Source organism: Trifolium pratense, linkage group LG3, assembly GCF_020283565.1.
Source record: "Trifolium pratense cultivar HEN17-A07 linkage group LG3, ARS_RC_1.1, whole genome shotgun sequence".
NCBI classification, from domain to species: domain Eukaryota; kingdom Viridiplantae; phylum Streptophyta; class Magnoliopsida; order Fabales; family Fabaceae; genus Trifolium; species Trifolium pratense.
Window position 1 is genome coordinate 39,467,978 of NC_060061.1, and position 23,023 is coordinate 39,491,000.

The window sequence follows — 23,023 nt, forward strand, 5'->3', positions numbered from 1 at the left end:
TGTTGCCCAATAATAATTTCATGTCAAACCCTTATTGGGTAAGTATAAAATTTCATGTTGCCCTTATTGAGAAATAATATGCGACACATTGATGCACCACAGACAGTTACAAGGGCCGGCCCAGACCAAGTGCAGGATGTGCTATGGAGCTGGGCCTCAAATTTTTGGAGGCCTATTTGTCCAATTTTTTGAGCCAAATTTACTAACTTAGATATTATATATTTGCTAATGTCATTTTAAAACATAAATTGGGATTGGCCAAGTGGTGTAGTCAACTGTGTGTTTTTATGAACCTCAAGGTCACTCTATCAAATCCGTATATTCACTTGCATATTTATAATTTTAAAAAATATTGATTTTTTTATTTTTAAAATGAACTTTTATTAAGAGTATACTTTTAAAATTACAACCGGGCCTCCAAATTGCTTGGACCGGCCCTGACAATAACCCTACCCCAGATGTGTGTTTCCTTATCGATTTTGTAGGTGGTAGGCAAGCAATACCTTAAACAGTAATTTCTTAAATACCGCGTAAATTTTTTTTTTTATATATGTGTTCGGAGGAAGTATTGGAGTTCCTTGAATCACTCCCATCCAACTAAAGAACGTGGGGCAAAGCAAAGCAATTAAGCTGATGTTATTGTGTTTTTAATTGACCAAATTTTGCTTTTATTTGTGTTTTATTTTAGAATAAAGTAGTCGACACTGCAATCAACGTAGCACACTCCGAAAGCTATTAGGTTTGAGCTAATAATGAGATATTTGAATAGTATATATGAGATTCTAAGTTTGATTCTCAATTCTTATTGAAAATGTTCTAAGTTCATATGACAAAAATATATTTGTTTGGTAATATTTTTCTAATAAGTTTGTAACTTATTTATTTATTATGATAAACTAATTCAATTTGCTTATAATTTTTTATCTTGAAAAAAATCAAAAATTAATTAAGCATATTATTTTTTGTTATTTTATATTTAAGTTAGTTTAACTGCTAATTTATTCTATGAATTGGAAACACTAACACAGATATCAGATACGACACAAACATTGACATGTCAAACAACATAATTTAGGGTGGTGTTGATGTTGAACACTTACACGTATGTGATACCGAAACATGTCTAATCTAAGGAGTGTGTACTTCATAACTTATAACTTATTTGGTATCAATTCATCATCTATAAACTAACTTACTAATTATCCATTACTTTTTGACAAACCAAGTTATACCAAATTGAGTAAATCACATAATTGGTCCTCGGACTTTAACTTTTAAAAAGGTCTCGAATTCTATTAAATTGTCAAGTGTGTCTCTCTGTATATTACAACTTACTATCAATTAAGTTTCAATATTTTATAACTGGCTTGTATTTGGTGTTTAAGTTTATCCATTTATACTTTCAATTTAACCCAGGACATATTCTTTGACAGAATAATATGAATAAAATTTAATAGATTCGTAAACATTTTTCAAATATTTATAAAGTTAAGGACTTGTTTTTTTTATTTACAACGGAGTAGAAAATCGAACACAGAATCTCATGTATTGCAATATTTCTTCGTCTTCTTTTTTCTTGAAGATTGAATTTGCTATTGTCTATTTCAATCTTTTTCTAAACATCAAAATTCTCAATTCTCATTATAGTCTAAATGTACCAAACATAAAAAGAATTGAGGTTTAATTAATTGTGGAGTATATTACAAAAAAATAAGATAAACAATTAACTTGTGCACGTTTATAAAAATATATAAATGACCCGTGCGAGAAAAAAATAAGATAAAAGATAAAAAAAATTTAACAAATAAATAAGATAAAAGATTAATTCATGTCGTTTATGAAAATAAAAGACTAGTGTAAAAAAAACGAATCTATTACAAATAAATAAAATAAAAACCTCACATATAATTTTGCCATAATTATTTATACTGAAGCTGCAAAAAGCAAATACTTGATTTAGACGACCAAAATCCTTATTTGTAAAACCAAACAATAATATGATCACCAACCACAGCTGAGAGAAAATAAATTTACCACACTACAAAATTTATGACAAGCCCAACTAAAATCACAAACACAAGCCAAGAGGTATTTTAGACCTTTTGGAGTAATAATAATAGTAATGACAATTCTTCCATTAGCATGATGTTGGCAAGGCAAAGTAAATAAATATAGTACTGTAGTAGCTATAAATAATCACTCAAACACCACTCAATTTGCAGGGCAAGACCATAGTGACTATATTAGTGCATGAAAACCAAATGGCACTACCGCATGGCTATGGCTATGTAGCATCGTACTTCAAATAAAAAATAGGGATCTAGCTCCAGTATCGTAGTAAAAGCACACAATTAGACACAGTAATTAATTAATCACAAGTAGTAGTATTGATTTATGTTCAGACGATTTAAATTACAAAACAGTTTTAACATTGTTCAACGATCTGAGCACAATGTGTAACATTGTTACTACTAAAAATCAAATTCCGTAAAATAAATACTACACTGATACATTTCAGTTATATTTAGCTATTTCTATTTTATCAAAATATTACAATTATGTAACCAAATGATCACTCTTATGTGGTCAATGAACTCCAAGCTAGAATAATCTTTAACAAAATTTTAGTTACATCTGATTTTCATCTCCATGGCTCAATTTCCTAAGAACTAAAAGATTAAAACAAAATAAAATTATTACCTTATTTTCATGTGATTGGTGTGTTTGTGCTTCGTAGATCATGAGTAATCATAAGACTAGTTACAATGGTTTCAACACCAAAACACATTCAACACTCACTTTTTCACTCCACATCATTTTCTCTTTCTTCCACCTAATCATTCAACACACATTCAACTTTTACCCTCTCTAATGGTTTTTCTATTCAACACCATACTCCACCATTTTCTCTACCCCAGTCACACCACTTTCTATTTCATATTCTTATTTAAATTTTAATTTTTGTTTTTATGATTAAATAACATTATAATTATTGATTAAAATTAAATTAAAATAATAAACTTAACAAAATTTATTTAAATATTTTTTTCTTCTTAATTTAAAATGCAATACATCACACAAATAACGTAATTAGTACGATACAAATTAACTTAAAATGCAATACAACACACAAGTTACGTAATTAATACGATGCAAATTAACTTAAAATACGAAACAACACACAAATACGAAACAAATCATCTTTAATCCTGAAACATTCCAAATTTTGTCCATATGTGCTTCACTAGATTTGCTTGCAATTCCTGATGAGCTTTTTTATCACGGAACTCAGATCTAGCACGCACATGATTTGCAAAAGCGGGTAATACCTCGGTTGAATATGGTCGCGGTGCACTAGATCCACTTTCACTAAAAAAAGATTTATAGCATAATTAGAAGAATTGTTGGGATCCATTTCACTAAAAAAAGATTAAAACTTCAAAAGAAAGACTAATTAGAAAGATAATAATAGATTAAGATAGTGAAAAATTTGGTTTTTTTTTCTATGTCCAAATGAAATGAACCAAGCTCTATTTGTAGAGAAAAAAAATCACGAATTTTGGTAAAAAAATAAAAAAATAAAAAATTAATTTGCAATGAGATAATTGAGTTCAAAGGATAAAAATCATAAAAATCCACCGGACCAATCAGCAGCAGCCACGTGGCTGCCTTTTATCCAAAGCACCTTCTCTCTCTGCGTGACCAGTTCCCACACGCGCTATGTCCGCGCGTGTTGCGCACGCGCCAGGCAGAGCAAATTAAAACGCGCCAAGTGGCGTTCCAAGCAGGTTTCAACTGTGTTTAATTGTTTCATCATCTCTCTCCGCCAGTTCACATTCAACATACCCTTGCAATGGTTTCAACATGAAATTGGAGATTCAACACAATGGATTCAACACCATTGTAACTAGTCTAACAAGAATAATAAAATTATGATATTTTAACGGCGAAAGGGAGCTCCCTTCAGTCCAAGCAAAGACAAGAGAAAGATGAAATTTAGCTCCCGCATCATTCACGCATTCACAATATAGCATAATATTATGCTTTTGCTATTGTGTTTGAATGAATGAGTCGGCAGCTAATTCAAAACCTTTTCACATCTTTGAGTGGACTGAAGAGAGCTCTCTTAAACTATTTCTTAAATAAATAAATTCATGCTAACCAAATATTTGAACACCATGATTGCATACGGAAAGGGATATTAAAGAGCAAAACTAAGCCAAAAATGAGACAACAATTAGAACTTAAATAATAATTCAAAAAGTTTTAAGGCTCTCTAAATTCACATTACTAATGAAGAACACTATTTGTGAACATCCAACATGCAGATCTGTTTAATTTATGTAACTGGAATGTGAAAATATAATATCATTTGTAAGATATAAATTCACCTGATCTTTCTCTTGAGATGGATTTATGTAAGCCTTCATACTCTTCCCAATCATTAGTTAGTTCAGTGATGATTAACGATGAACTTAGTAGAAAGGACAACGGTTCAATTCTCCACAACTGTGATTGGGATGGGCTGAAACCACATAATGCCATAACTAACCCCTCAAATTAGGTAGTTCAGTGGCTGGTGGTGAAAAAAAAAATTCCCAATGTTTGATGAATTAAGGATTACGTACTATACTGTAATAAAAGCCTTAATATGCTAAGCACTGCCAAGCTAAGCAATCTATATATGTTTTTGTCAAAATTAATAAATGGCATGATCTAACAATAATTTCATGTAATTGGCTTCTATGTATTTGGAAAAGAAATTCTTTCAAGAACCCTAACCCTAGGCCTTACAAGGTTCCTTTCAAAAAATTCTAACACTAAAATATAGTGCCCATTTTTTTATTCCTTGAATATATATTTGGCGCAATTCATCAAATCATGGGTGTAATTTCACGAGCATAAAATAAAATCATAAAAACATATGCAATTAACAAAAATCTAAATAAATAAATAAAATAAAAACTACATCTTGAACTTACTCTTCTCATGAATCAAACTCAAAGCCCAACCTAGAATCCAAAAGCTTCAACCAACTAAAAAGGAGTATAAAAATAGAAATATGAATCAGAACACTAAGTTGAGGAGTTATAAATATATAAGAAAAAAACAATTTATTAAATTTATTAAATGAGTTCAAACCAAAAAATAGAAAAAAGATAATGAATGGTCAAAAGCAGAAATCACGTAAGAGAAACTGTTTGAAAAGAACAGGTGGAAGTGTAGTTAATGTCTTCATGAGAATCAGAGAAGTGAAAGAAAACGATTAAAAATCTCATATCCATACAAATCAGGCAAATGCACCATTTCCAAAAAATAAATAAATAAATAAATAAATAAAATAAAAATCCAAATTATTGCAAACATAAAAACTAAAATAAAATCCAAATATAGAAAGAAAGGAAAAAAAAGCGTTTCTTTTTTCTTTGGAGTTGGATCATCTTCTTCTTTAATTAATGTGTCCTGCCAAATCTCCTGCTTTAACCTAATGACAGAAATAATAAAGAAAAATAAAATAGTACATCTGAAAAGAGAAACAACAAAGATCCTACCGTTATAATTAGTGCATGACAGACAACATGGAACGATTAACCGGAGATGATCCGAATCCTTTTTTTCTCCTTATTTATTCATTTATTTCCTTTGAATGATAAATAAACACTCGCCTTTACTTTCTTTCGGAAACTGAGAAAGACCCTTTTATTTATCATAAATAGTAACACAAATAAAAATCTCAACTACTTTGTACTGTACAAGTACTGTTGATAAAGAGAGAAAGAAATATGAGAGTGAAAGCTGAAAGGTGGGGTTCTCGTTACTCCTTTAAGCCTCTCTTTATCTTCCATTTGTACAAAATTTTACTGTTTGTGCACTAATATCAATGAGTCTATATGTCCTTTTATAGCATTTACTGCAGTTAATGAAAATGGTGTTTCTTATAATGGCGGATTCTAGAGAAGAGACGTTAAACGGATTGAATATGATACATGCATGATATTATGTATTATATAATTTTCTTTTTTTTTTTATTTTTCACTCTCTTTTGTATCAATAATATTGGTGGATAACCACAACAAAATTTTATGTTCAAATCTCTCAGAGTTCAAATTCAAATTAAATTTTTCCTGAAAAAATCGGAAACTTTTTTTCCATAAAAAAAATTCCTGAAAAAATAACTTTTTCGGAAAAAACTTCCGATCTTTTTTTGGAAAAAAAGTTCCCGATTTTTAGGAGAAAAATTTTCGATTTCAAATAAAAACAATTTTGAAGTTTTTTCTGGAAAAAAAATTTTCCTATCTTTTTTCGGGAAAAAAGTTCCGATATTTTATTGGGAAAAACTTTTTCGAATATTTTCCAGAAAAAAAATTTCCGATTTTTCTGGGAAAAGTTCCGATATTTTAGGAATTTGAATTTGGACTCTGAGGAATTTGGACATAAAATTTGGTTGTGATCATCTACCAATATTGCTGATACAAATGAGAGTGAAAAAAGAAAATTATATGATACCTACATCATAATATCATGTATCACATTCAATCCATCCATCCTTTTTGGTGAAGTACAAGAGAAACTTTTTTAGGAATATTCTATCACTATTTTCTTTTTTTCTTCTTTTTGAATTTTGATTTTTTTTTAAGAGACTATTTTTTTAAGGAACTTTTGATGTATTCCGTTTTTTTTTTTTCTTTGTGATAGTTCTCTTGTATACCACCCCACACTTAGATGTTGCTATTTCCAAAAACAACCCCACACTTAAAATGTTGTCAAGACAAGAGAACTAGATCTCTACCTAACTCCAAAGATGGTAAATACTTTATTTTTCAGGTCTTAGGCTTATAATCTGGTTTGTCACCGAAAGAAAAGGGATATTTTATTTTTACGGATCAAAGAGGTTAGCAAAGGATAACAATATATGGGTGGCTTGAAAAAGGCTCTAGGTTAAATGAATAAAATGCCTCAATGCGTATAAGTAAAACCAATCGGTAAGCAGAGAATAATTGCAAGTTCTAGAAAATGAACAAGTACACGGATACTCTCATAAGTGTATAGAAAGAAATTTGTAATACCGTGAAAATATTTGGCTCAAATTCTCACTTGGCTTCGATTTCTAGAAAGTCGAATATTTATCTCATGGACACTATCTTCCTTACTAGTCTCGTTGACGATCTGCAAAACATGGATAAAGAAGATACTATGAGTCTATTTATACCAGTAGCCGAGCCAATGTTGGGTAGAGGACATAGAATCAAACAACCTTCAATTCGCCTACAAAACCATGTGACGAATACCGCTAGAAGATTGAGCCCATCCAACTGTCCACCTCCTCCAAAAGCAAACTCAGGTGCACCTTATCCCATAACTAACTATGTGAATTATGATCATTTTTCTATTGCACATTGTTCTTTTCTTTCAGCTGTTTCACAGGAAAAAGAGCATATCACGTATGCTGATGCAATGAAAGATAGTCGATGGAGAGAGGCTATGCAAAGCGAAATACATGCACTTGAGATCAATGGAACATGGACAGTAACAGAACTGCCACCCGGGAAGAAGGCACTCGATTGTAAGTGGGTTTACAAAATAAAGCATAAATCAGATGGAAGTGTAGAACGGTTCAAAGCACGATTAGTGATTCTTGGAAACCATCAAAAGGAAGGGATTGATTACACAGAGACTTTTGCACCAGTCGTGAAAATGGTTACGGTTCGTGCGGTGTTAGCCGTAGCAGCCACACGAGATTGGGAATTGCACCAAATGGATGTGCACAACGCATTTTTACACGGAGACCTTGAAGAGATTGTATACATGAAGCCTCCCCTTGGATTTCTTCCACAACGATCTGGTACAATATGTAAACTTAATAAGTCCCTATATAGACTTAAACAAGCGCCTCGTTGTTGGTTTGCAAAACTGTCAATTTCTTTAAAGCACTATGAATTTCTGCAATCTCGCTCTGATTATTCTCTCTTTGTCTTACAAAAACCGGGAGTACACATTGTAGTGTTGGTGTATGTTGATGATCTCGTAATTACAGGTGATAACCATGATGCTATCAATGATTTTAAAGCATATTTACATGATTGTTTTCGCATGAAAGACTTGGGGATCCTTAAATATTTTTTAGGCATCGAAGTGGCTAGATCCTCAGCTGGTATCTTTCTTTGTCAACGCAAATATGCTTTAGACATTATAGCTGAAACTGGGCTTATGGGAGCTAAGCCATCAAATGTGCCAATTGAACAGAATCATCGGTTGGCACTCGCTGCAGATGTGCCGTTTCCTCATCCAGAGCAGTATAGGCGGTTGGTAGGTCGCCTTATTTACCTGTGTTTTACCAGGCCTGAGCTTTCATACTGTGTGCACATTCTCTCTCAATTCATGCAGGAACCTAAAGTAGACCATTGGGAGGCTGCTCTCAGAGTTGTTCGATACTTGAAAGGGAACCCGGGACAAGGTGTTTTATTACAAAGGGACTGTGACCTGCAACTGCAACTATCTGGTTGGTGTGATTCTGATTGGGCCGAATGTCCTTTAACTCGGCGATCTCTTACTGGATGGTTTGTTTTCCTCGGCTCCTCTCCAATTTCATGGAAGACTAAGAAACAACAAACAGTATCTCGTTCTTCCGCCGAGGCTGAATACCGTTCAATGGCAGCTATAACAGGAGAACTAAAATGGTTAAAAGGCCTTCTTTTCACTCTTGGTATTTCACATCCCAAGCCTATGAAAAATCATTGTGACAGTCAAGCAGCGCTTCATATTGTCAAGAATCCGGTTTTTCACGAGAGAACCAAGCACATTGAAGTGGATTGCCACTACATTCGTGATGAATACCTTACTGGTAATATTGCACCAGCCTATGTTCCTACACAAGCACAATTAGCAGACGTGTTTACTAAGGCTATTAGTCCCACTCAATTCACTTCCTTGCTAAGCAAGTTGGGCATATGTAATTTACATGCTCCAACTTGAGGGGGGGGGGGGGGGGGGGGGGGGGGGTAATGACAGGCATTATTTTAGGATGGAAAAGATTGTAATTAATATGCTAGTTGACTGATATTGTGATATCAGTACCACATAATTGCTCTCAATTATGTATAGGCGTGAACATAGGAGATTTTCATAGTAGTATCAATTTGTTTAGCTCAATATTAGGAGATGTTATTATTATTCTCTTGTATATATTTGCACACTGCAATACATGAAAGGCATCAGAGTAATTTTCTATCACAGGTTCCTTTAACACATATCCTCATTAGGTATGAAAAGAAAAAGTTGATCGGAACTTTGTGGAACTTTGACGATGCTTCTGGTATGTATGATATGTTGAATAATAAAGGACTTAATCATGTTAGGTTACTTTGTGGATTGAAATCCATAGTATAACAAGAGAGGCAAAAAATAACTTAGTTATTGTAATTTCACACTTTTAGATTTTCATATTAATCGTGTGATCACTTAAGGGCTATTTTCGTAGTAGTGAATCTTGAACGAATTGTGAAAAAGTTGGTTTTCTCATTCATCTTTTTACACTCATGAGTTCGAATTCACTCTATCACCGTATCTTAAACTATAACTCCAAAATTGTAAAACAAAAGGTAACTCGGTCGATTGCTTTAAACCTCCGCGATTTCAACGACGGAATTCTAGGAATCAAGGATTAGACATTAAAATTTGTGTAAAGATAAAAACCCTAACACATGAGAATCAATGGATTGAAGGGTGAAAGACTTACCAATGATGAGAGTTGCATAAGTAAGAGATTCTACGACCAAATTCAACCGTTGAAGCGAAAGATCGTTCAAATATATGTGTCTGATCAAATTTAAAATGACACTTGTTGGAATTAGAATCACGACAAAACATTTGGAATGAAAGGAAAGTAGAAATTATGAATAAAAAAAATAGAAGGATAGACTGATACGAAATCGTATGAATTTATGTTCCGAGACATTCCATTAATTTCTTACTACTCTAATCAGAGAATTTCATCTCATACTATTCCACTCGATTACATTCCATCAACAAAAAAATAAGCGAGACTGATAAGAAATCGTATGAATTTATGCTCCTTGACACTCCAATAATTTCTTACTATTACCAAATCGGAGAATTTCATTTTATACCACTCTACTCGTTCACGTTCTATCAATTCAAATGTAGTCTTAATTTCGGCAGAGACAAAATGAATTATTCTCATCATGTTAGAAAAGAAATTTATAAAATAATTTAAATTGATGTAATAAACCATTAAACCCTGTCGCGCATCAGAGTTACACACTTCCTTATCAAAATATTGACTGTCCAGCGGTTCATGATCGGATCCAGAATCAAAGAACCACGGCCGACGAAGATTCTGGAAGAATCAAAACTGCGGAGGATTGCGGCGGCAGTGATATTAGTCAATTACAGTGCTAGTTTCGTTCATTTCTAGTACGAACCGTTTCGTGTAGAGATTCAATTGGATCCAGAAAATCGATGGCGTATAGAAGGAAACAATACGGAACTTCAAAGTCTTCTCCTTCGATTTTCCACGACGAAGCATTTCGAAACCCTAATCCAATTGCACCTTCTTCTTCGAACAGTGGTGAAGTCGTTGATGCTTCTTCTTCGTCTTCGCTTGCTGCTAAAGCTATTAGAGCTTCTTCTGCGGGTCGTGATTCTTCGCTTTCGTCTCTCTATGGTCACTCCAATCTCTCGTCTCCTCGTTCTCAACAACAACCTACTCCAACTGCTCCTCCATCCATAAAGGTTTATCTCTGATTTTTTTTTTTTTTTTTTTTGCTGTTTTTGTTCAGCTTTGATATTCAGTAAGTTTAACTCTAATAATGCAAATTAGAGTGTATTGTTGATGATTTTTCCGTAGCATATGATTTTTGAGGTATTTTTATTGTTGATTGATATATAATATTTATTTTTTGAATCGCCTAAAAATGATACAAAGGAAAATTAGATATAGAGATAGAAGATTGTAATTTTCTATGGAAAATGCTTATCTTTACGAAGCTTAGTGGAGACAAAACGCGAGAATGAGTTTGGGCCGTTGATTTAAACAATAACCTCCCATACGGACCTAACATATTTAATTATCTTTTTTTTTTTAATTATGCACATACAATTCTTAGTGCGAAGTTCGGAAAAATTGAAAACTATTTATGAAAAACTTATTGGCAGAAACTGTTTTAACAAATGCGCCCCAGCTAGTTATGGATTAGAACTATTTGTGTACATTACCTTGAAGATTGATGTTCATGTCACATTGAGGAAAATGATGGTATATATGGGCAATTCAAAATGATGTTAACTTTGAGGAAATTAGTGAAGATGTAGTGTATATGCGTCCAGTTTGGATTAGCTTCTAGTTTATGGGAGCATCTCAACTGAAATGAATGAGAAATTCTTGTAAGTTAATAGATGCTCGTGAAGAAGTTGGGCGAGGGAGTTTTCGTTGAGAAGTTGATTTCAACTTATGAGATATTTGTTACCACTTTTCTTTGGCTATAAATGCTTATATAGAAAAGTTTATCCAAATTAACTCATAAACTCTATCACCTTTAATTCCTCTGAAAATCTTTAAGATTAGATACAGAGATAGAAGATTATAATTCTTCTAAGCAAAATGCTTATCTTTACGAAGCTTAGTGGAGATGAAACGAAAGAATGAGCTTGGGCAGTTGATTTAAACAATCAGGACCTCCTGTCATTTCCCTTAAATACGGACCTAACACTTTTAATTATCTTTTTTAAATTATGCACAAACAATTCTTAGCGCGAAGTTCGGAAAAATTGAAAACTATTTATGGAAAACTTATTGGCAGAAACTGTTTTAAGAAATGTACCCAAGCTAGTTATGGATTATAACTACTAGTGTACATTACCTTGAAGATTGATGTTCATGTCACATTGTTGCCTGCGCATTGTAAAGTTTGTGTTTCCGTGTGGTGCATATGAAATGGTATATATGGGCAATTCAAAATGACATCAACTTTGAGGAAATTAGTGAAAATGTAGTGTATATATAGGACTAGTTTGGATTAGCTTCTGGTTTAAGGGAGCATCTCAACTGAAATGAAGTTTTACTAACTTATGAGAAATTCTTGTAAGTTAATAGATGCTCGTGAAGAAGTTGGGTGAGGGAATTTTCGTTGAGAAGTTGATTTCAACTTATGAGATATTTGTTACTCTTTTCTTTTGCTATAAATGCTTATATAGAAAAGTTTATCCAAATTAGCTCATAAACTCTATCACCTTTAATTCCTCTGAAAATCTTTATATCATCAATGCCTGGCATTTAGGATCGGCGTGTGTCTATTTCTCTGAGGACATTTTTTTTGTATATTTTTCTTGTTGGACGAATTCTTTGGTTGATATTACCCACAACCCAGATGTTGGAGCTGTTTCATTAAATTCTTGATGTCATACAATTCTAGTTTCAAATTTGTAGTGATACAAAATTAGATATCTGCAAGATCTATTTGTTACAATTACTGCACATGAAACCTAAAGCTAGTGCTGAATTGCTGATTTCATATGAATGAATTGAAGATTGGAAATCAACGTCTAACACATGCTTTTCTCTGTTTTATTCAATTTGTATTCTTTATAACCCGCCAAATGTATCATTCTGTTGTTTCAAAATTTTAGGCTAGTTTTGCTAAACATAATAAGGTGTTTGTAAATGTAGGATTCAAGAGAATATGAATATACATCTATGAAGAGATTGAATGAGTCCAAGAATGGATTTTGGGGTGCTCTAGCGAGAAAAGCAAAATCAATTATTGAGGATGATAGTTTAACCCGGCAATCTGAAACACCTGGGACAACAAGGTCACAAATTCCTGGGGTAACATCTAGGGGGAAGGTGAGTTTATAATTATATCTCTTAATACCTTGGATAGGATGCTGCTTTGTAAATTGCATGTTATCCCTGGGAAAGAAATTGAACTGTTCCATATGATTTCATTGATCTCTAGCTCCAGCATTTTCTGCAACAACGTTGTAGTAAATTTCTTAATGTTGCTTACAAAAGATAGCATTGCATTTTAAAAGAGATAGATATTGTACTGAAAAAGTTGGAACTATATAGTCTAGAATGTCAAAGTTTAGTCTGCTAGAGTATTTTCACTGTATATATTTGTTAACAGAAATAGAAGATTTAATATCAAATAAAAAAGAAACAAGGAGAAGTACAAATAAAATGAAGATAAGGAATCCTATGTACTACATCAGAGTACAAGTTAAAATGCATCAAAACTGCCCGATCAGTATTAGTGTTAGAAATGGAAACTACATTGAGATGATATTAACAGAACACCAAATGGGGGACATATACACCATATGTACTTAATTTTCACAATCTTTCATCTCACTAGTAATTAACTGCTTATTCTGTATTTTTGAACCGTAAAATTGGATGCTAGTGTCGTTCTCTGCGCAGGACCAAAATTTGAGTCACTTAGAGGAGGGAAATCTAAAAAGGGACAGTCCGGCAATTTATAAGGGATTGGATGCTATCACATCTTCTCTTAGTCATATCGGTGGCACCATTGGTAAATCTTTGGAGGTGAGCTTTGATATAATTTTTTTCGCTGATGATTAGATCTATATTTTCATTCTCTTAGTTGCGGTCGGTCGGATGGGATTATAGGAATCTTTTACCTGTAAAAGGAAGGTTGAGTTGCTCATAAGCAAGCATTGTGATGATGTGGCACCTCTAAGAAAACTCCACTTAAATTAGTAGGTTGTTTGATGTGTTATAGTAGGTTGTTTATCCCATTCTTTTGAAGTTCAAGACTTCATGTGTACCTACATATTCTTCTCTCCCTCTTCCATGAGGACATGCTTTGTGGACTTATTATACTCATGCAATTTGTATTTGCAGGAAGGTTTTACAATTGTTGAGAATCGGACTTCAGATATCATTCAGGAAACCCGTAAGCATATCAGGAAAAAGCCTGGAAACTTTGTAGGACAAAATCAGGAAACAAACCATTCCACTACATTGCAAGACCCTCAGTTGCGGAACCAGATGTCACCAGTGCAAGCAGACCAAGAACTTCAGCTGAAGGCATCTCGCGACGTAAGGTGGCAACTGTGTATTACTTTTTAATGTGGTAAAAGTGCATGTGTGGTTAAGTGCTGTAGCAACATATGTTCTATACTCTTGCTCTATGTTGTTTGTTTTTAAAATTTTCTCTCCCTCTCATTTCATGTGTTTTTACTAAAATATACTGCATTTTTGTGTGTAACTAATGATACTCAATATAGGAATGATTCATGCAAATCGATTTATGCTATTAAGCAAGCGCATGGATATGGTGTACTAGATACAAATTTACATGATACAATGACTAACATATCAAATTCCAAAACATAAGTACCTATTAAAATACTCATTTATAAAAGATTGTGTGTTTGTGTTTATACACCGATTTGGAAAGAGAGAATTTTTGCTATAGGTTTAAAACATGTTTTGAAAGTATTTAAGTGTTAAACCATCTTTTTCATCTTTTTAATTCCTAAAATTACAAATAATGTTGGAGTGTTGTTTGAGTGACCATGCCTAACATATGACAAACATAGGCAGCATTGCTTTATAGTTGTCCGGTACAGATTCCCTCACCTAAAACAAAAATGTACACTAATTGTTGACACAGGTAATCAGATTCCTAAATGATGCTTGTTTCCTCTTGTTCCATTGAATCTATTTATTAAATCCAGCCATCTTTCCAGTTTCTAATCACTAATTACATTATCAACATTCAACATTAAGCTGTAAATATTTTTGGGGTGCTAAAGCTGACACAGGGCCATAATTTTCCTAGCTCCATCTTATGGACAGATATCTGAAGCTAGAGTAATGCTAAGCTAATATTTTGTTAGTTTTAAGTTTTCTATCAGCTCATTCTTACTCTTGCCTTTACTGCCCTTATATAGTATGTTTTGGATTCTTTCAATAGTAGATAATGTTTCTTCATTTTCTATTCCATGGTTTTTTTAAGGTAAAGGATTTTCATTAGTATTCTTGAATTTATAGATATGAATGTCTTTGAAGCAGCCTTTGCCATGTGGTTTTTGTGCAGGTTGCAATGGCAATGGCTGCCAAAGCAAAACTGCTTCTTCGGGAGTTGAAGACTGTCAAGGCTGATCTGGCATTTGCAAAGGATCGATGTGCTCAACTAGAGGAAGAAAATAAAATCCTCCGTGTAAATCGTGAAAGGGGAGATAGTCATGATGATGATGATTTGGTATGCATTTTTTTTGGTCGACTTTCTTTTTTTTTAGTTTCATTACCTTGTCTTTCAGTAGGACAAAATTGAAGGTTATTATGTCATGTGTTTGTTCGTTTAATTTACTTCATATCAACCTATGATGTAGACACCCCTCACTTTTGCAAACTCATCTCACGAGTACAATCATCCACCTTTGCTTGGTTACTAATTATAATACGCCTTTTACGGATATATAGTGCTTCTTACCAAACCCCCAATATTCTATGCTCGTGAGGGCATATCTGCTTATATTTAACCCACTTCAAGCCCCATACGATGGGAGTTTCATGCATGGGATGACTATTTAATGATACAACTGCAGGGTTTTAGACTTCAAACTTAGAATGCTTCTTTAATAACAGTGCAACCTGCTTCTTTTCAGTTGTCATTTTTTTTTTTGTGAAAAGTATTCTGGGATGATTGTTGTCTACTAAATTGGTATTCTTATAGGGAGAATGTATATAATAAAAATCAGTATTTGTCTAGTAAATAAAGCTTGGGTATCTAATTCCAGATTGGATTTCTAGATTGTCTACTAAATAAAGCTTGGGGGCTTCTTTAAATTTAAATAATCAAAGTCATCAAAACAAAATGTCAGAAAGAGTTGGATGGGGCTGTAATCTAAAGGTCTCTTTGGTTTGGCAAAACATTTTTTGTTTGCATTTGATGTTTACACTAATAAAGTGATAATCACAAAAATACCATGTTATTTCTACCAAAAGAAAAATACCATGTTATTTTCACTTTATTTCTTTTTTTTCAAAGTTTAGTATAGAAAACATCGGAATCAACTATATTTTACTCTTCGTTGTACACATTTTCGTAAACAATAAAAAATAATACATGGTATTTTTGTCCTACCAAATAGGCCACCTTTTTCAAAAGGAATGAACACACCTTTTTCTCCTACCAAATAGGCTCCAAGTATTCAGAGTTCAATTATTTTTAAACCTGGAGTTTGACTATACCCTAAATTGGCTTCTATGTTTCAACTGTAAAGTTGTTGGATGCTTTGAAATGTCGACATTGTTTCTAGAACCCAATAACATGAATCACATTCCAAGAGAACTGATGGCCATAAGTTTCTCAATCTATTTGTATACATGAATTTTGGAGTACTTATTTTGTATAAAAACAAAATATGTACTATGCAAATGTGGGGCCAAGGGGAAAATGATTTGCTATGATTCCCTAAAGTTCAGTATTAATATATTCTAAGTTCTGTACATGTATAAGCTCTATATAAGATATTCTATTAAGCTTAAGAAAATTAGATGAAAGCAACTTATGAATATATCATTTTTTTACTAAACTATTTGTATAGGTTCTTTCAAACATTTTCTTAAGTGTTTGGCATAAAATAAACTCTTTCAAACCACCCCGTAATCTCCATTTGCATTGTATGTTAATTAGAAAATTAACTATAAAAGAAAGTACTTTTACTACTCTCCCTGCTTTCCCTTCTAAGACACTCAAAAATAAGAGACAGGAAGTTGTTCCCAAATTTAGAATGATTAAATTTGAGTTTTTCCCAGCTCTGGTTCATAATTCAGTCTTAAATAAATTGATTTGGTTATCCAGGTTTTAAGCACATTGTGTCCTTGTGGAAAATGTTCTCCAACTATGCTCATTCCACCAAAATTTTCTGTATTTAATGATAGCATTTCCCTTACAGATACGACTTCAACTTGAAACTCTCCTAGCTGAGAAAGCTCGCTTGGCCCATGAGAACTCAGTTTATGCCCGTGAGAATCGCTTTTTGAGGGAGGTTGTTGAATATCATCAGCTTACAATGCAGGATGTTATCTACTTAGACGAGAACAATGAGGAAGTCTCTGAAGTTAATCCTCTTAACCTACCCCCAGTGCCTGTTATGTCCCTTGATTCTATTACTTCATCTGCAAAATCCCTATCACTGTCTTCAGAAGCCAACCTTGGCACGGATTCAGAATTAACAAGAAACATTTCATATCCCATATCAGCAAAGGATGTAAAGAGTTCTGAGGTGATTGTAAAGGATTCTACTAGTTCTGGAGTTACAAGGATCTCTTCTATAGCTGGAAAGGATGCAAAATGACATGAAATTCTTCTATTAGATTGGTGATGCACCGTTTTTTATGCCTCTGATTTTTTATTTAGATGTTGCTCGTTTTATATGTCGTGGGTGACATTAGCTTGATGTAATTTTGTACCTTATATCATGTAACTTTACGTGTTTTTGTTTTTAAATTATAATACCTGCATATACAACCTAGATTGGCTATTTTCTGTATAGCAATATTTGCCAAAAACAAAAACAGTTTCTGTATATCAAAATACTGTTACTTCTCAAGTTCAGTTTATTATTTTGGTGTGTGCATCATGGTGGATGTTTAACTTTTAATCCCAGATACAGTAAAACGTAAGTAGATTGTAGACTACTATCTCACCAAGTGCATTTAGTGCTTTTTTTTAATAGAATAAGTGCATTTAGTGCTTGTTAAAGGGCAAATTGCTAAAAGATACACAATTTAGTGACAGTGATAGGGTACCAATATTTCTTTATTTCAGTTCATACTGTTTTTGTGATCTTGTGTGTGGATATTGAAAACTTCTTTTCCAGAACTAACCACTAATCTTGTGGTTGGTGTTCCTTTGTACATGGAACAGCTTCCCATTATTTCAGGAGTTATTTTGGGATCACATCACATTATATCATTGTTTAGCTAAACTTAATTTTTCATAAGCATAAGCATGTGTGCATTAGTGATTTACCAACTGGTTTTAAATATTTTGTGGGGAACCTCACCTACACTATTGAGTATAGAGAAGTTTGGTCAATGGTCATGTATTGCAATTCCAACGTAACATGTAGTTTTTTTTTTTCTAACAGTTCCTTATCAATTTTTAAGCTTTTTACATAATCCACATCCAAGCACAAATAAGCTCAAGTGAAAACGAGACTAATTAGAAAAATGAAATACAATTTTCCAAGTGAGTGACACTTGTTGCATAATATTCATAGATTAGTGAAAACCAAGCTATGAAAACCATATGTACTTTAATTTTTATTTTTTTTGACAATTACGAATTTCTCTTACTTTAAAATTTAATTAGAAATTGACTATCCATGATTCAGATTTTTATTAAGTAATCTGCAATATATTAAGGCTTCGGTTGGTCACTCCTTTTCTTTCCTATTTTGGTTGTGAATGAACCCTACTTGGGCAGATAGTTGGTTGTAGCATTGACTAGATTCCGCGTACCATTAAATCATATTTGCAATAACTGGCAACTTATGTCTTTTTTTGATTTGCGATTATTGGCTGATCTAAATGTACTTGCTTTGATCCAATGTTTGCAATATTTTTCATCTTTTCCCCAAACTTTTCGGTGAGTCCTTTTCCTTGATTTAAAAGATACCAAAGGTTCACATTTTTGTTTTTTGACAAGACAAAGGTTTAAAATAATACCCAATGAACTTTTTTTTTTCTTTTCAAAAAAGACATACAACAATCATAAAATATATATATACACACAATAAAAATAGGTGAAGCTTGTACTATCTCTTTTTTTTTTTTTTTTTTAATTTTATAAGCAAGCTTGTACTATCTCTTGATAATTATAGAGTATTTACCAACAATCAATGAAAATAAGTCTCATAATTAAGTTTTCAAGTGGTACTCAACTCATAACTAATTTTTACTCCACATTTATATGATTTATTCTCATTGATTGTTGAATAAATAACTTCAAATTATCAGCGTAGTGTAGAAAAAACCATAAAAATATATTGTTTTGATATATGATATATTTTAAATATTTACATATCACCCTAATATTGAAACTGCATTTTATTCTCTTTGTCTTAATTATTAACAAAAAGAATTCATCAATTTCTTTTTATGGTCATAAATATAAATAAATATTAAATATTTTTGTTCATGTAAACATAGTTCAATTGGTAGGGACGTTGTATGTAAAATGCAATTACCAAGGTTCGAACTCTGGTACTCCCATTATTTTACTTTAAAGAGTGAAATTCTAGCCATTAAGCTACTCGACAAAAAAATATATCTTATTTAATGTTTTTATTCTTAAATTATCCCTCAATAAAGTAATTTTTTTTTCAAGAAAGCTTTTATTTCATTCAACACATTTCCAAAAGAAATTTTTTCAAAAAAAAAATTCCATAAGAAATAATTTAAAGAATACAATTAAATAATTTTTTATTTAGAAAAAGTTAAATGACATTGACCATTTTTATAAAGAGTTTAATTGTTGTGCACCGTCGGTGTAATTTTTTTTTACACATACATCCAATGACGCGTTGCCACATCATTTAATGAATGTGACACATCATGTGTTTTTAATGACCATACTTGATGTGTCTGTATATTATTGGACGCATGTGCAAAATATCTTTACACCGACGGTGCATATAAATTAAATTCTTTTATAAATACTAACATGTTATTAATTACAAAATTTTGTGCGCCTTATGCCACTAGGTTTGTTATAGTGGTGAGGGGTTTGGGTAGTATGTTATAGGTCATGAGTTCGATTCCCACTCATTGTAAACAAAAAAAAATTGTGCGCCTCATTGTAACATGGTGCGCTGCTTATAAAAAAAAATTGTAATATGGTGCACCTATGAACCACAGATTTCGACACGAACACCGCGACACGATACAGACACTGCAACATCACTAATGTAAAAAATATAAGACACCGACACCGCTACATATTTATAAAACATATAAATTGAGAATCAAAATATATACATGTAAATCAAATTTGAGCAGGTTATTTTTCTAAAAAAGTTTTAAAACAAGATATGATAGTATTTTACCTTTTTTTTTATCTATTTACTATCGGAAAAACTAAAAATATTGTAATAAAAAATGTAATGTCTTCAATCCCTCATTAATCAATATTGTAGAAATGTCTGATATGTGCCTAAGAAGAGAATAAGCAAAGAAAAAATAATATTTTTGGGACACTTGTCTGACACGTGTCGTATGAGTATCTTACATGTGTCGGACAACGATCAAAGGAGTGTCAAAGTAAAGGAAAAATTGAGTTTTTTTCTGACACCGGTATGAACTATCCGACACATGTCGTATGAGTGTCATACAAGTTTGAACACTGCAACACGTCCAATCATAGAGGTGTCGTGCGCCCTATGATTGAAGTATCTTATGTTCGAATCGAGCAGGCCGCAAAGTAACAAAAAAAAGATATGGTATTAATTCTTCTTTTTCAACTATACTTTCTAATCGAATCACTGACCATATAATTAAGGAGACCAAACCTATTACCACTTGGACCAATGTTATTAAAGACTAAAAGAGTAATTAAAAAATACTCGTACTAATTAGTGGTTTAGTTAAGACAGATAAAAAACAGCAGAAGAGTCAAGAGACTCAAGAGTGTCTGCACTGCATGCACTAATACCACAGTGTATCTTCCACTCCCAATCTCATACACCAACGCCGCTCCCTAAATCTTCTCCTCATTCTCTGCTCTGTTTCCATTTGTCCCAATTTTCTAATCTCTCTTTCTTTCCACACCCAATTTTCCATTTCCATTATTTTCCTTTAATCCAAAATTCAGGTTAAAAAAAAACACCATTTTTCCATTATCTTCTTCCATGAATCTCAAACACCAAACTCATTCTCTGTTAAAAATCTCAACATTTTGTCTCCAACCCATTTCAGCAAAGCAACTAGTTTCTTCAAAGATCTGATTTTTATCATTCTTGAAGTGAAGTTTCTGCAAAAAAATTCTCTCACATTGTCTTCATCTGCAGAGTCACCACAACACAATGTTGAACAATTCATGGCCGTTTTGTGCTGTGTAAGCTATAAAGTTTCTCTCTTTTTCACTCATTGTTGCATTCTAGCTTCACTAGCTGTGTCCCTTTTTGATAGATTTTTATTGGGTTTTATTTAATTTTGATTTAACATATGAGATCTTGATGAGGGTTGCAAAAAATTTCCTTGCAATTCTCACATTGCCATTGTTACTTTCATTTCAATTTTCAATTGCTCAGGTTCCATTTGATGATGATATTTCATCAAGAGCCCTTGATTCGGTTCTTCAAGTTCACGCCTTTAAGGCGTTTTCTAGACCTAAAACTGGTGTACCTTATGATGCTCAATTGCCCAATAACCTAACTGGTGTTAAAGTTTCAGCATTGAGGCTTAGAAGTGGTAGTTTAAGAACAAGAGGTGTTCAATCCTACAAAGAATTTCAGATCCCAACTGGGGTTGTTGAACAGCCTTATGTAGAGAGGCTTGTTTTTGTTTATCATAATTTAGGAAATTGGTCTGAAAAATTTTACCCTTTACCTGGTTACACATATTTAGCACCTGTTTTAGGTTTATTGTCATATAGTGGTGTTGATTTGTCTGCTAATGAGTTACCTGAGTTGGATATAAGAGCTTCTGATAAACCGATTTTGATTAAGTTCAATGATGTGAAATCAGCACCATATGGTTCAGTTCCTAAGTGTGTGTATTTTGATCTACATGGTTCAGTGCAATTTGATATTTTACTACCTGATAATGTGTGTTCAACAGTGCAACAAGGGCACTTCTCGATTGTTGTCGAGTCTATTGCACCGACTCCGGCGCCTGCTGCTGTTGCTGCTACTATTGGTGAAAGTGGTAGGAAGAAAAAGTCTAAGGTTTGGATAATTGTTGGATCTTTGGTTGGTGGATGCATATTGTTGATTATATTGAGTTTATTGGTTGTTAGATTGATAAAGATCAAAAAAGGGATGAAGATACAGGAATTGGAATGGACTGCTGATAGTAATGAAACTTTGCAGATGACATCTATTGGAGGAACCAAAGCACCATTAGCAATTGGGACTAGAACAAGACCAATAATAGAAAATGATTACATTCCTTAGATTTTGAAATTGATTATTGTTGAATGAACTAATTTTTTCTTGCTTGTGTGACATGGCATTGTAATTTTTCTGTTCATAACGGATGAACTAAAATGCTTCCTGTGACTATTTCTAGAAATTTAGTTTACTTGGTTTCAATTGATATTATTATTTATTTGAATTGCATAGGATGTGCTTATATCATATAACCAACAAAGAGTTTTAATTATTATATGTAACCTAGTGGCCAATACATTTATCTCCTTTATCCCTGATCTGTTATGTCAACATGTTTCCTTGACTCTTTTCATTATTATATGTAACCTAGTGGCCAAAAATTTCACTCAAAGTGAAATAAGCGGGGTGTCCAGAGTTCGAACTCCGACCCCTGCATATGTAATGCAATGTCCCTATCAGTACCAACTAAGTTAAGCTCACGGGGACCCTCTTCCCATTATATTGATTTGGCTATTTGTGGACTTAAGAAATGGATCAAATTTCTCTGCACTCTGCTGCAGTCTCTGAAATAATCCATGTACTAAGTCTAATGTAATAGTATACTATAGTATACTAGTAATTTGTTTTTTCTAACTCACTGTTAGGTCTTTGGCTCCAGTATATGCTCAATGTATCTCCCCTGCTTAATTATTTTTAGGCTAACTATGAGATTCATTTTCGAGTCGGTAGTAGGACTTTCAATTTTCTTATACAGGATTGAGCTGTCTTTGAAATGAGCGACTCTAGAAATTGAACTCGAGAGAGTTATGTTGTCAACTCTTCGAACACATAAGTCATATTAACAGACATGTTACAACAATTGTTAGTTTGTCATTAAATACCTTTTTATATGCTCATGAGTGAGGTTATAATTCTG

At 32.8% G+C, this 23,023-nt stretch overlaps 2 protein-coding genes across 2 annotated transcripts; both read left to right on the top strand.

The window, feature by feature from the left end:
• The first annotated feature begins 10,244 nt into the window (after nt 1-10,244).
• On the top strand, nt 10,245-17,617 carry LOC123915879. The gene is made up of 6 exons (XM_045967151.1): nt 10,245-10,752; nt 12,686-12,862; nt 13,439-13,564; nt 13,883-14,080; nt 15,084-15,248; nt 16,948-17,617. The coding sequence occupies exons 1-6, from the start codon at nt 10,480-10,482 to the stop codon at nt 17,347-17,349; spliced, it is 1,341 nt and encodes a 446-aa protein (XP_045823107.1). The 5' UTR covers nt 10,245-10,479; the 3' UTR covers nt 17,350-17,617.
• Nucleotides 17,618-20,664: 3,047 nt separating this feature from the next.
• LOC123915896 lies at nt 20,665-22,308 on the top strand. Its single transcript, XM_045967173.1, has one exon. The coding sequence runs from the start codon at nt 21,232-21,234 to the stop codon at nt 22,168-22,170; it is 939 nt and encodes a 312-aa protein (XP_045823129.1). The 5' UTR covers nt 20,665-21,231; the 3' UTR covers nt 22,171-22,308.
• The last annotated feature ends 715 nt before the right edge of the window (nt 22,309-23,023 follow it).

Bases quoted from the DNA above. Each gene is read 5' to 3' on its own strand.
- LOC123915879 (XM_045967151.1), top strand. From the start codon at position 10,480: ATGGCGTATAGAAGGAAACAATACGGAACTTCAAAGTCTTCTCCTTCG. The intron at 13,565-13,882 runs GTGAGCTTTGAT...TTGTATTTGCAG, and splicing joins CCATTGGTAAATCTTTGGAG to GAAGGTTTTACAATTGTTGA. The intron at 14,081-15,083 runs GTAAGGTGGCAA...GTTTTTGTGCAG, and splicing joins AGCTGAAGGCATCTCGCGAC to GTTGCAATGGCAATGGCTGC.
- LOC123915896 (XM_045967173.1), top strand. From the start codon at position 21,232: ATGAGGGTTGCAAAAAATTTCCTTGCAATTCTCACATTGCCATTGTTA.